The sequence below is a fragment of the Prionailurus bengalensis genome, chromosome D3, assembly GCF_016509475.1.
Source record: "Prionailurus bengalensis isolate Pbe53 chromosome D3, Fcat_Pben_1.1_paternal_pri, whole genome shotgun sequence".
Classification (NCBI taxonomy): Eukaryota; Metazoa; Chordata; class Mammalia; order Carnivora; family Felidae; genus Prionailurus; species Prionailurus bengalensis.
In genome coordinates, this window is record NC_057356.1 from 57,263,287 (window position 1) to 57,277,215 (window position 13,929).

A 13,929-nucleotide genomic window follows, 5' to 3' on the forward strand; every position below is an offset into this window, starting at 1 on the left:
TCTTCTGTCGCTAGTTTAATAAGGTTAAAGCTGAGGCTATTGATTATAAATCTCTCTTTTTAATATGGATGTTGAGTGCTATAAATTTCTAAGTATTATTTTGAGATACTCCATAAATTTTGATATGTTGTTTTCATTTACATTTAACTAAAAATATTTTTAAAATTCCCTTTGATTTTTGTCTTTTACCTATAGGTTATTTTGAAATTTATTATTTAGTGTCCATATACTATTTTCCAGATATCTTTTTACTATTGATTTCTAATTTAATTTCATTGTGGTCAGAGAACATAGTATGATTTGAATCCTTTGAAATTTAATCTTGGTAAATTTCCATGTTCACATGAAAAGAATGTGGATTCTGTTTCTGTTGGGTGGGGTGTTCTGAAAATATGAATTATGTCAGATTGGTTGATAGTATTGTGCAAGTCTTTATCCTTTCAGTTTTATTGAGAGTAGCATTTTGAAATCTCTGACTATAATTGTGGGCTTATCTTTTAATCTTTGTATTTCAGTTTTTATATATTTTGAGGCTGTCCTGTTAAAACATTAATGATTGTTATATTCTCTTGATTAGTTGACTAGTTTATCATTATGGAATTATTCTCTTTCTTTTTGGTAATATTTTGTGCTCTCAAATCTATGTTGTCCAATGTTAAAATAGCCACTCCAACTTTCTTTTGAGAAGTGCTTGAGTTAAATATCTTTTTCCATCATTGTGCTCTTAAGCTACTTGTTTTCTTTTATTTTCAAGTGGGCAGCCTTTTTCTTTTATTTTCTTAAGGGCAGCCTACAGTTAGGTATTGCTTTTTCACTCATCTTGATAATTTTACTTTTTTTTTTTTTTTTTTTTTAATGTTTATTATTTTTGAGAGAGAGCACAATAGGGTCAGGGGCAGAGAGAGGGAGAGAGAATCCCAAGCAGGCTTCATGCCCTCAGGACAGAGCCCAATGTGGGGCTTGAACTCACCAACCACAAGATCATGACCTGAGCTAAAACGAAGAGTCTGCCGCTTAACCAACTGAGCCATCCAGGCCCCGATAATCTTCCATTTTAATAGGGGCATTTGTTAGACCATTTACATGTTACATAATAACATGCTTGGATTTAAATCTGTCATCTTGCTATTTATTTTCTATTTGATCCATCCTTTCTCTGTTCTGTTTTACTTATTTTGGATTAATTGATTACTTTTTATGAGTCTGTTTTATTTCATTAGTTTGGTTAGTACATAATAACTGTTATGTTATTTTATTGATTGTCTTTCATTTTATACTATACTTTAAAAAAAATTTTTTTTTTCAATGTTTATTTATTTTTGAGACAGAGAGAGATAGAGCATGAATGGGGGAGGGTCAGAGAGAGGGAGACACAGAATCTGAAACAGGCTGCAGGCTCTGAGCTGTCAGCACAGAGCCCGACACGGGGCTCGAACTCACGGGCCATGAGATCATGACCTGAGCCGAAGTCGGATGCTTAACCGACCAAGCCACCCAGGCGCCCCAATATACTATACATTTTTAATTTGCCAACATCGGTCTTAAGTGATGTTGCACTATTTTAGGTATGATTTAAGAACTTTACAGAAGGATACTTTTGTTTCCTTTGTGGTATTGTTTCACTTCTTCATAGAGTTAACACCATATATTGTCATTTTTTCTTTGAGTAGTCTGTTCTCTTTTGAAGAGATTTAAATAATACAAAAATTTCCAGCAGATACCATTGTCCTTCTGCCTAGAGGATATCCTTTAACATTCCTTATAATGCTCTTCTGTTGGTCGTGAATTTTTTTGAGCTTCTGCCTGTCTGCAAAAACCTATTTCTCCTTCATTTTGGAATGATTTTTATAGTGGGTAAAAAAAATGTTGGTTTTCCTTCAGTACATTAAAGATGTAGCTCCGTTTTTCTTTTTCTTTTTCTTTTTCTTTTTTTTTTTTTTTTTTGACTTGTATTGCTCTGATTGGAGTCTGCTATAATTTTTTTGTGTCTTAGTGATGGGTTTTTTCCCCTCCAACTGCATTTTTTTTTTTATGGCTGATTTTAAACAATTTGCTTATTGTTGGTATAATTTCTTCATGTTTTCTGTGCTTGGGTTTTTCTGGAACCTCTTGGATCTGTAGGTTCATTGTTTCTATCAAATTTCAAAATTTGTCAGCCGTTATCTTTTTCAGTATTTTTTCTTTTCATCCTTTTTGGAGACTCTAGTTATACCTATATGTTGCTACTTAAAATTGTCCTAGAGTTTAGTGATGGTCTTTTCTTTTTCTTTTAGCTTTTCTACTCTGAGTTTCATTTTGTCTCTCAGAGATCAGTGTTCTTTGTTGCCAGATATCTCATATTTTGGAGTGTTGTTATTTTCAGGTGTTAAGTCTAGTTTTTTAGTTCTGTCACACCGGTGCAGTCTCGTTCGTCCCTGTTACTCCATCATGTTGACCAGAAGTGAAAGTCTCTAAACTATTAACTATACAATTAATACACAAATATATGCTTCTTGTAAAATGTTGAAACTCTGTGATGACAATGCCAGTCTCTGATGAGTCACCTATCTTAGTCCCAGTCTTCCTTTTCCCAAGGTTACACTGGCTTGTAGTATGTATCTCCTCAGAATTTTTGTTTCCATTTATACATATACATAAAATATACCCATAGAAACAGTATACTGTTTTTTAAATGTGTTTTTTTTCAGTTCATTTTAACTTAAATTGCTTGATTGTTTCATCTCTATCTACAGGCAGCTAAGAAAGAGCATGCAGCTATCATTCTTTGGAACACTACCTCTTGGAAACAGGTGCAGAATTTAGTTTTCCACAGTTTGACTGTCACACAGATGGCCTTCTCACCTAACGACAGGTTCTTACTAGCTGTTTCCAGAGATCGAACTTGGTCACTGTGGAAAAGGCAGGACACAGTCTCACCTGAATTAGGTAAAGTAGCTTCTGATTGGAAGATTATTAGTGAAACACTTGTGAGCATTTTATCTCCCTTGAGTAGCTACTAGGTGAAGAGGAATAGAAATAATAACAGGGTGAAGGACAAAGTCTCTGTTATGAAACCTTTCAAAGTTGTGTTATAAGTGAGGAAGACTTGACCTTCCTTGTAAGATTTAAATGCAGATGATCTTTGAGTTGACTTCCTTGTGATTATCTAGTTGGGATGGCATGTGTTCAGACATCTCAGTTAAACATAAAAATACAAAATATAAAAATATAAAATACAAAAAATATATACATATAAAAATATAAGCTATAAAAACAGATTTTGTGGATGGTTACAGAATGCCAGTGTAAAACCAAATGGATAGTATATTTTGAGGTAGGATTTTATGGCACAGGATTTCTGAAGACACAATTAAATTATAAAACCTAAAAGGACATTATTTTTACCCTTTCCTACTTCCCCCTGTCACTTTGATAATTAGGAAGGGCGTTTTCGGTATCCGTCTGTGAATACCGTGGCCCGTGGGCAAGATATTAACACCTACCTGCGTTCTGCCCTGAGCCTGGCATAAGTTAAAAACAAAAGGGAAAAAAAATTGTGTTGTTGGAGCAAGGTGTATTTGTATTCCCCTGGTTTCTTTGGGTAAACTTTAGAGAGTATTTAAAATATCTTTGTGTTATTTAATTCTGTTTAATTTTTCTATTGATACAACTTGCATGCAGATCTATCTTGTGATATTCATAGTCTTTTAGTTTCTTGTATTTTAGAGACTGACATATTGAACATTATATGTTAGAACAGACTGACTCCTTTTGCAACTAGTGATTTTAAAAAGTTAACGTGATACCAAAAATATACCCATAAACTGTTGTGTCTTTATGGATTACAAATTAATAGATGCATTCCTCTTCCCTCTTTGTAAGTAATTAATGTGTTTTAGGTTTAGTCCATATAAGGACTAGAAGTTACCTTACATTTAAATCTTACAAGGGTGAAGATTTTTTAAGGTTTTCATTTGTTTTTTGTTTTGTTTTATTTTTAAGAGTACATTAATCTTTTTTCCATATATGTAAATCGGGCTACTTCCTGAGTAAAGTTAAATTGTTCAGGCTTCTTTCATGGGCATAAGTTGAACCTTCAGTTAAGTGCCTGGAAGATGGTTGCCATCTGTCACTAGAGAGTGACTAGTAATATAAAAGTGTTCCCTACCAGGAAACTAACTGTATGCCCATTGCCTTCTGATGAGGGTCAGCCGCTGAGCCATGGTCTGTTGCAAAAGTCAGCATGTGTAATTGGTTACTACAGGATGTGATGTATATGGCACATAAACATAGATTTCTGACAGAGAAAAACCTAGATTTCTGTCTGCCTTGTGAGTGGTGTGTGTGGTGATTCTTTCAGACCCAATTTTCAGCCTCTTCGCCTTCACCAACAAGATAACTGCTGTGCACAGTAGAATTATTTGGTCTTGTGATTGGAGTCCTGATAGCGTGTATTTCTTCACTGGGAGTCGGGACAAAAAGGTAATTCTTTTTAACGTCATATTTTTTAAAATGTGAAATAATATTACAGGTATGTTCGGATAGAAAACACATAATCCTGACCCTGATACAATTTTTAAAAAAATCTATGTATACTGTGTTTTTTTGTATGCATGCATAAAAAGGCTTTCTTGTTAAATTTTGCAAACACCCATCTCCAAAATATCCAATATGAAAAGAAAGCCTTTCAGACACATGATGGTCATCAAATGGCCCCAATGGGAGAGAAGTAGTAAATGAAATGGTCCAAAACTAACAAGGAGAGCAGGAGGCGGTGAATGGGCATAAGGAGGAAAATAGTTGCTTCTTTTCTTTTTCATACTGTTATGAATTAAAGATTTGTTTCTATAGTAGATGATTATTGCCTTTTCATTCATGGGAGGAAGCAGTGTGTGTGTGTATGTGTTTCTCAAGCTTCAAAAAAATAAAACAAGTTAGCTAGTAGTAGACTCTTGACCATGGCCCTCACCCTGTCTTCTGGTCTTTGCTGTTCTCACATTCTTTTCTTTTTCTTTTTCTTTTTTTTTTTTTTTTTTAAAGTTTATTTATTTATTCTGAGAGAGTGTGTGTGTGGGAGGAGCAGAGAGAAAGAGAGAAACCCAAGCAGACTCCACACTGTCAGTGCAGAGCCCGATGTGAGGCTCGAACTTAGAAACCATGAGACCATGACCTGAGCTGAAACTAAGAGTTGAACACCCAACCGGCTGAGCCACCCAGGTGCCCCATCGCACTCTTTATTTAAAAGGTCCTTTCCAGGGCGCCTGGGTGGCTCAGTCAGTTGAGCATCCGTCTTCAGCTCAGGTCATGATCTCACGGTCCGTGAGTTCGAGCCCCGCGTCAGGCTCTGTGCTGACAGCTCAGAGCCTGGAGCCTGTTTCAGATTCTGTGTCTCCCTCTCTCTCTGACCCTCCCCCATTCATGCTCTGTCTCTCTGTCTCAAAAATAAATAAACATTTAAAAAATATATAAAAATAAAAATAAAAGGTCCTTTCTTTGGGGTGCCTGGGGGGCTCAGTTGGTTAAGCATCCAATTTTGGCAGTTGGGTTTGTGAGTTTGAGTCCTGTGTCAGGCTCTGTGCTTGACAGCTCAGAGCCTGGAGCCTGCTTTGGATTCTGTGTCTCCTCCTCTCTCTGCTCTTCCCTCACTCACGCCCTCTTTTTCTCTCAAAAATAAATAAACGTTAAAAAAAATAATAAAATAAAATGTCCTCTCCTTTTTCTGTAGTGCCTGCAGACCAGAGACGGTGAGGCAATTGAGCATTTCCTTTCCTCCCCTTGCCCCCTCCAGTTGTCGTGATGGTACAAATCACTGAAGCAGGGGGCTAGCATGGACCTGCAAACACGGAAATGTCAGCCTCTAAACCTGTTTCTGTTAGACTTTCACTTGCATTCATTTGCCTGTTCATTTCTTCCCTGGCATTTATGTGCCTGTGCTGTGCTCACCGCTGAGGAAGCAGGACTGCTTCTGCCCTCCACAGCACCCCCACCTCCCACCCCGACCCCCAGTAGCAGATGGTCCACCTGTGCCTCTAAGCTGAAATGGACAGAGAGCATCACCACCACACATTCTCAGAAGTGTACTTCTGTGTACTTGGACAGAGCCTTCTGCTTGGAATCTTGCTTTGGTTTTGCATTTTATAGCTCTTGTCCACTTCACTTCCCTCTCTATTCTTCGTGACCAGTCCCACCCTGCAGAAGTGTGAGCTTCCAGGGAAGCTTCCTTTCTTATGCAGGGTATCGTGAAGGTTAGGTCCTCGTGACTGCTGAGTTGTTCCCTTAGTGCCAGTGGTGGTGTAGAGGAAAATCCAGGACTTGATCGGTCCCCATACGCTGTGTGGTAGCTTCTTGGAGAGGATCTGACCTCTCCAAGGATCTGACTCTCCCTGGATCAGAACTGGTTTCCTGAGCATAAAAGTGCATGCTAGACAATCTCTGGTCTCTGGGCAGGGAGAGTCCATCTTTGGACCGGCACAGTTAGGTAGTTGAGGACTCAGAGACTTGTGTCTACTACACAAGTCGTCTGGCTTCTCTCTGATGCTTGAAATACTTTGAAATCTAGAACATAATCCACAAATGTAAACGAGGCATTTTTTTAAATGCTAGAGTGAATATTTTGCATTTATCTGTGCCATTGATACTCTAATGCATTGCTGGAAGTCTTGCAAAGAGAAGTCTTCACAGAATTTGATCTCTCTGTGTTAGGTGGTTGTCTGGGGTGAGTGTGACTCCAGTGATGACTCCGTCGAGCACAACATTGGCCCCTGCTCCTCTGTCCTGGATGTGGGGGGAGCAGTGACAGCCGTCAGTGTCTGCCCCGTGCTTAACTGTGCCCAACGGTCAGTCTCTGAGCGGGGCTTTGTTTTAAGTTTTTGCTACAACCACTTGGTTTCTTAAGATGTAGCCCTCTATACTTTAATTTGTTATTTGTTATTTCTCTTAGCTTCCAAATTGCTATTTTTTTTCATAATGCTTACGTTTCTCGTAAGAATTGTTAAATTGATAGAACTTGATCATACTCGGAGTGGGGAAAACGGGGATTGGGAGTGTGGCTCAGAGGATCGTATTTCACCAAATTTAGAACCTGGTGCTTTCTCAGTAACGGCATCCGCAGTAGAACAAGGGTCCCTGCAGCCAGCCAGGGCAACACTGGCTTGTGGGCTTTGCTAGCAGAGGACAGGGGAGGACTTGGTGCACCCTCGGTAGAGAGGAGGCTCCATGAGGACGTAACAGAACAGTGCCTGGTCTCGTGGGCTGGTGCTTTTCAGTAGAGCCTTTTGAGGGTGCCTGGGTGGCTTAGTCAGTCCAGCTTCTGACGCCTGATTTCAGCTCAGGTCGTGATCTCATAGTTCTTGGGATCAAGCCTCGCATGGAGCCCCGTGTCGGACTTGGTGCTGACAGCGTGGAGACTACTTGGGGTTTTCTCTCCCTCTCTCTCTCCCCCTCCCTCATGCATGCATGTGCACACATGTGCTTTCTGTCTCTCTCAAAATAAGTAAACACTAAAAAAAACAACAGCCATTTGATTTTTAAAGTTTATTTGAGAGAGAGAAAGCAGACAGATAAGTGCAGAGAGAGAGAATTCTAAGCAGGTTCTGCACTGTCAGCATAGAGTCTGATGCGGGGCTCGAACTCCCGAACCACGAGATCATGACCTGAGCTGAAACCAAGAGTCAGACACTCAAGCGACTGAGCCACCCAGGTGCCCCCATGGACAGTTGGGAACACTGTAAAGAAATACTTTAGAGTGATAATGGAGATAACAGAAATTCATGCTAATTAATCACTGTCTTCTCCTCCCTTAAAAATAGATACGTTGTTGCCGTAGGATTAGAGTGTGGAAAGATTTGTTTATACACTTGGAAAAAAAACTGATCAAGTTCCAGAAATAAATGACTGGACTCACTGTGTAGAAACAAGTCAAAGGTATTTTACTATTTTTGCTTCCATAAGATTAGATTTTGTTATAATTATACAAATTGTAGTTATATTTGTTATAAAGCATTTAGTGGCAGTTTTTTTTGTTTTATTGAGAAGTAATCGACATACGTCACTGTGCATGTTTAAGGGGTACAGCAAGATTTACACACACCGTGAAATGATTATAGCTTCAACTTACATCCATCTGCTTGTGTAGCTACAGTAAAAAGAAGAGAAAGAAGAATAAAGAGAAAAAAATCTCTCCTTGTGATGAGAACCCTTAGGATTCACTCTCCAAACAACTTCCCTCTGCATCATCCAGCAGCATTCTTTGTAGTCATCATGTGTACATTGCGTCCCTAGTACTTACTTATCTTACTGTTGGCAGTTTGTACCTTTCGACCACCTTCCTCTGATTCCCCCTCTCCCCACCGTCTGCATCTGGTAACCATAAATCTGATCTCTTCTTCCATGAGTTTGTTTTTGTTTGTTTTTTTAAAGATTCCATGTATAAGTGAGATCATGTACTATTTGTCTTCCGTGGCGAATTGATGCCACATTCACATGGAGAGGAACACAGATCTCGATTAAGGTGCTTACCACTAAGTGATACTTCTGTGTTCTGTGGTAGCCTCTTGAGATTGATGCTTGCTGCTGTGTTGCACTTGGTTTTTAAAAGTTTGCTTCAGCCGGTTGCTTGCTGCATACTATTGTCTTTATACACAACACGTTTGAGATGAAAGTGATTTTCATAATGAAGTGGTTTAGAATGTGACTACGGTAGATTTTTAATAAAACTGGATTAAAAATGTTGGTGATGTTTTGAAATGTTGTAGATTGTGTTTTGGTAGCCTCATTTTGTTTGAACATGTCAGCTCAGATCCCATGATGGGGAGCAAACTCAAGTGCCCCTCAAAGCCACATGACTGATTTTAAGCCCGGTAAGTGCTCCCTGGGCACAGGCCGTTGCCTCCTGCTGGCTTAGAGCACCTGTCATTTACACCCTTCTCCCCACCCCTCACCCACCTAGACAGCAGGATCATTTTTTAACCTAATTTTAATCCATTTTATGCTTTAACAATGTCTAAATTATCAAAAAGTCAGTAACCCCATTCTGTCAGATTTTTTTAAGGATCCTTCAACCTTCATATGTGTGAACTGTTCAAAATAGAATTTCAAATACAATTCCAAATGACAGTGTCATGATGAAAGTGATGGGCTTGATGGAGAAAGACCTGTGAGCCACACGTCTTTTATGTGATATTTCATCCAGGGGAGTTTGTCTCCTTGTTAGCAAAGTATGTTAGTGCTCATAATAATTGCATTTGTTAAAATGTGATTTCTCTTTATTCCTGCTGCCCTTTTAGCTTCTTTCCCACCTCTCTGATGCTGGGTTTAGCAGTTGAAATGGTTCATGCTGTTGGTAACCGAAGAAGGGAATACGTCAGTGAAGTATTCATTTGAAATTGCATTTTCCAGTCATTTGAAATTTTCTCTCTTCCTGGACTCCCCTCCCTTCTGTTTTCCTTCCTTTCACCCTGCCCTGCCTATGGTGCTTGCTCCTATTAACGTGCTAGATGTAAAGAATATTACTCCAAAAAAAGAAATTCACCATCTTAAAGCTTGTATAGCTAAATAAGTACTGTTCCTCAAAGTAGCTCCCCTGGGAAGCAGTATACAGTCGGTCCTTGAACAACATGGGAGTTAGAAGTGTGTACCTTTCAACTCCACAGGAGCTAATTACTAATGGCCTACTGTTGATTGGAAGCCTTAGTGATGAACAACGGATTGACCCATATTTTGTATGATATATGTATTAGGTAGTGTATTCTTACAATAAAGTAACCTAGGGAAAAGAAAATATTAAGAAATCATAGGAGAAAATACATTTATGAGACTGTGCTATGTTGAATTGAAACAAATCTGTGTATAAGTGGACCCGTGCAGTTCAAACCTGTGTTGTGTAAGGGTCAACTGTATTATATATACTTGTTTCAGTAATGTGTCAGTACTTCCACCATTCCTCTGATGAAATGAGAAATCTTTAATAGTATCAATAACGAGCTTCCGGTGATGTTTGTGTCACTTAAAATATCTCTGGAACTTCTCTTTAGGAATTGTGTTCGGAAGCAGCTCACTATGATGCAAGAAAACCAATTCTAATACCTTTTTATAGTTGTACTCGTTTGGTCCCTTTTTTTTAAGTTTGGCATTGATTTTATTCGCGAAGCTCATCTCCAGAGGACTCTTGATTGCCTCCGGTAATGAGATTCAAACTCGCGGAAGGGTCAGTAGCGTTGAGGGTAGTGCTCAAGTCCTAGCCTGCAGAGAATGGGAGCATTGCCTTGAGAAGACGTTCAGGAAGGGCTACTGGATGACAGCCCTGTCGAGCCGTGTGTAACCTCCAGGGTGGCCACTTGCAGGTCCTCACAGTCATGTGGTTGTGTAGGCTGTGGTATGCCGATTTTTAAAACGCGTTTCTTTACCTTAAGGTTGTGTTTCATTCCTACCGAGAGCGCATCTGGTGACGTGTGGGCTCTCAACAGCTGAAAGTATAATTGTGTGCTCTGGTATTGTTTTCAGGGTTGGCTGCCTTAAAACCTACTTAGGTTTTTTACTTTATTCTTCCTTGGTTCAGAGGTCTGATTTGCAGGTTGAATTTGTAGAGGGTGTTCTATTCTCCTAGGGATTTATTAATAACCTATGGTAGCATTCTAGGCCATGGGGTTGAGGGGGCATTAACAGGAGTGTGTTGCCCAAGGTCATGCAGTTAGAGGTCACGTTGGAGTCCAAGGTTGTTTCATTGGGCAGTTTATTAAATCTTTCATTATCTTTCCTTACCCAGCAGTAAACATGTGAGTAAGAGTCCCTTCTATGTCAGAGGGATGTCAAGGGAATAAAATAATCTGGAATATGTTGCAAAGTTAGAATTCCTTATTTTCTTTTCTTTTCTTTTTTTTTTTTTAACGCTTTATTTATTTTTGAGACAGGGAAAGACAGAGCATGAACAGGGGAGGGTCAGAGAGAGGGAGACACAGAATCTGAAACAGGCTCCAGGCTCTGAGCTGTCAGCACAAAGCCCGACGCGGGGCTCGAACTCACGGACCGCGAGATCATGACCTGAGCCGAAGTCGGCCGCTTAACCGACTGAGCCACCCAGGCGCCCCAAGTTAGAATTCTTTAAAAAAGAAACCCATTTAGTAATGTTACCTGAAAGACTGATTTTAATAGCCATTTCGTGAGTTCCACTGATCATCGAAAGAAAATTCGACAGAAATTCATTGTCTGTATCTCACTGGTGGTGTCCTTTTTCATTAAGTAAGATATTTAGTCTGACAGTTTTAAGTAAATAGAGTAAGATGTTTTCAAGGTTAGGATAAAATTGCAAAATTATTAGTGATGGTATTTTAAAACCTGTAATTTTTAAAAACTTTTTTGCCATTTTTTTCATTTGAGTATAGTTGATATACAGCGTTACCTTAGTTTCAGGTGTACAACTTAGTTCATACATTATTCTATGTTCCCCACAAGTGTAGCTGCCTTCTGCCCTTTTATATCACTATTACTGTACCATTGACTGTATTCCTTACACTGTGCCTTTTATTCCTGTGACTTACTCATTCCATACCTGGAATCCCATATCTCCCTCTCCCCTTCATCCGTTCTGGCCAACCCTCCACCCCACAGCCCTCTGACAACCATCATTTGTTCTCTGTATTTGTAGGTCTGACTCTGCTTTTTGTAAAACCTGTACATTTTGATGTTCAGGTTTTGACTTCCATTTATGTTAACATCGATAGCAAGGGCATAGTAATTAAGTGAATATGTAGGTAAAATATTTTGTAGTCACAGCATACATTCATGATTTCTCTGTCTTTGTTTTAGCCAAAGTCATACACTTGCTGTCAAAAAATTATGCTGGAAGAATTGTAATGGGAAAACCGAACAGAACGGAACAGAAGGTGCTGAGTGGTTACACTTCGCAAGTTGTGGTGAAGATCATACTGTGAAGATACACAGAGTTAACAGATGTGCACTGTAACGGACTTAGTAACTACAGGCGTACAGGCACTGGTGTCTTGAGCTATTTGTCATGTAAATAGATGACTTTCTTTACCTCATAATTTCATTGATTTTCATTTTTAAGTCCTACAGCAGTAGTACTGCTCACTGGGTCACAGACCCTTTGAAATGTGATGACAGCTGCAGACTCTTGTCACAGATGTGTATATGCACACACCCTTGGAACCTTGCCCACACTTTCAGGGGTCCAGACCTGCATTTCTGTGTCCCAGATTAAGAACCACATTCTTCGTGACTGAATTTGCCTAATTTTGTGTTAACGTGTGGGGCCTTTTCTTTTCATATGCCTGTCTTTGGGACATTGCCTTGTTTATTACCCTCTTCAAAGGGAGGACATAGAAAATAAAAAGAGATAAAACTCAGATTATTCAATTTTAACGGTTTTTGTACATAAACGGATCACACTTTGTGTGGCCTTGACCCTTCCTTCCAGTACACACCAGCCATTCTAGGAATTTGGCAGGTGGTTGTGAGTTTGAACTGCAGTGAGTTCTTTTATTCTTTAAAAGTACATATATTGTTTTACAGTTTGACTTAACGCAGAATATCCTGACACACTGATAGACGGAGGGGCTGAAAAGTGGAGTTCCGTGGCGATCCTGTGAATTGATGTGAAGTCACATACATGAGTCATGAGAAAAAGAGGGTGTCCCCGAGGGTGAAGGAGTGGTGGGAGCAGAGGGAGGAAGAAGATGCTAGAAACAGTGTTGAGTGTGCCAGCTGAGGTTTGGGAGGCGGGCCGTGACAGTCGGGAGCTTGGGAGCTTGGGAGTTGGGTGGAGGGAGGTTGAACCCGGGAGAGCGCTACTGCGAAGGCTGGCACGAAAGTGGAGGAGATCCTAGAGTCATCTGGCAAATTGGCAGTGAAGTGAGTGCCGTACGTAACAAATATGCTGAAAAGAGGGAGGTGGGGATTTTCTTGGTTGGAGTTTGCCATTATCTAACATGATATTTCGCTTCCAAAGGAGTGGCGATACTTTGTTTAAATGGAGATTTCTAGACTAGCATTATCCACTATCTCTAGCCCAACAGAAGCATAATGTGAGCTGTATAAGTAATTAAAGGTTTTCTGGTAGCTACGTAATAAAAATAAAAAGAAACCGGTAAAATTTATTTTAGTGACATGTTTTATTTAACCTAGTATGTCCAACATAAACAAGCTATACGTTTCAACATAAAGGATTGTGGAGGTATTTTACACTTTTTTGGTATAAAGTCCTTGTACGATATAAAGAACGTTTCATACTTTAGTGTATACTTAGAGTGTTTTATACTGAATGCATCTCGGTTTGGATTAGCCGCATTTCAAGTGCTCACTAGCCACATGCTGTTAGTGGCCATCTGTATTTGGACAGTTCAGTTCTAGACGATTGAGTCTGTGTAAACTTGTCTTACTCCCTCAGGCTTGTGTGTGCATGTATGCACCAAGGCAGGGAGACCCTGAGTTCCAACCTCAGAAACGAGGACGGCCTGCAGTAGTTCCTTATTTATCAGCTGAGGGATCTGAGTCTTTACCCCCACCGGCATGCCGGGATTTGTTGGGACTCCAGGGCAGAATCCGTGAACTAACCTGGTGTTGTAGAACATTTTCAAGCACAGAACTCAACCCCCTAAGGTTCCCTGAAAACAGGCCTAGTCCTGGGAAGACTGAATTCGTAGGTATTATTTTAATTCGTCAGTTGGGTTTGTGTTAGACACTTTGCCCAAGTTGTCCTAAAGCACCTTCCTCAGGAACAACCTGGGTAATTCAGTAAGCGTTCAGAGGTCGTGCTATTCACGTGGGCAGTCTGCATTGTAATTCATACACATACATCGTAATTTGTCACGCATCTTAATCTGCTAAAGGAGCACCCTTTGAAGCATATGATTACAAACCATATAGTTCAACACATCTGAAGCAAAAAGGTACCCTTGGAACTTTGCTCCAGGGGAGTTGATGGGGTGTTTCAGA

General features: G+C 39.7%; 1 protein-coding gene across 1 annotated transcript in view; it reads left to right on the forward strand.

The window, feature by feature from the left end:
* Positions 1 to 12,341, forward strand: part of ELP2 (elongator acetyltransferase complex subunit 2) — a 43,636-nt gene extending 31,295 nt beyond the window's left edge. The window contains 6 exon segments of the mRNA XM_043558617.1: positions 2,733 to 2,925; positions 4,340 to 4,461; positions 6,682 to 6,815; positions 7,788 to 7,839; positions 7,841 to 7,902; positions 11,782 to 12,341. Coding sequence (XP_043414552.1) covers positions 2,733 to 2,925; positions 4,340 to 4,461; positions 6,682 to 6,815; positions 7,788 to 7,839; positions 7,841 to 7,902; positions 11,782 to 11,938 — 720 coding nt within the window. The 3' untranslated portion in view covers positions 11,939 to 12,341.
* The last annotated feature ends 1,588 nt before the right edge of the window (positions 12,342 to 13,929 follow it).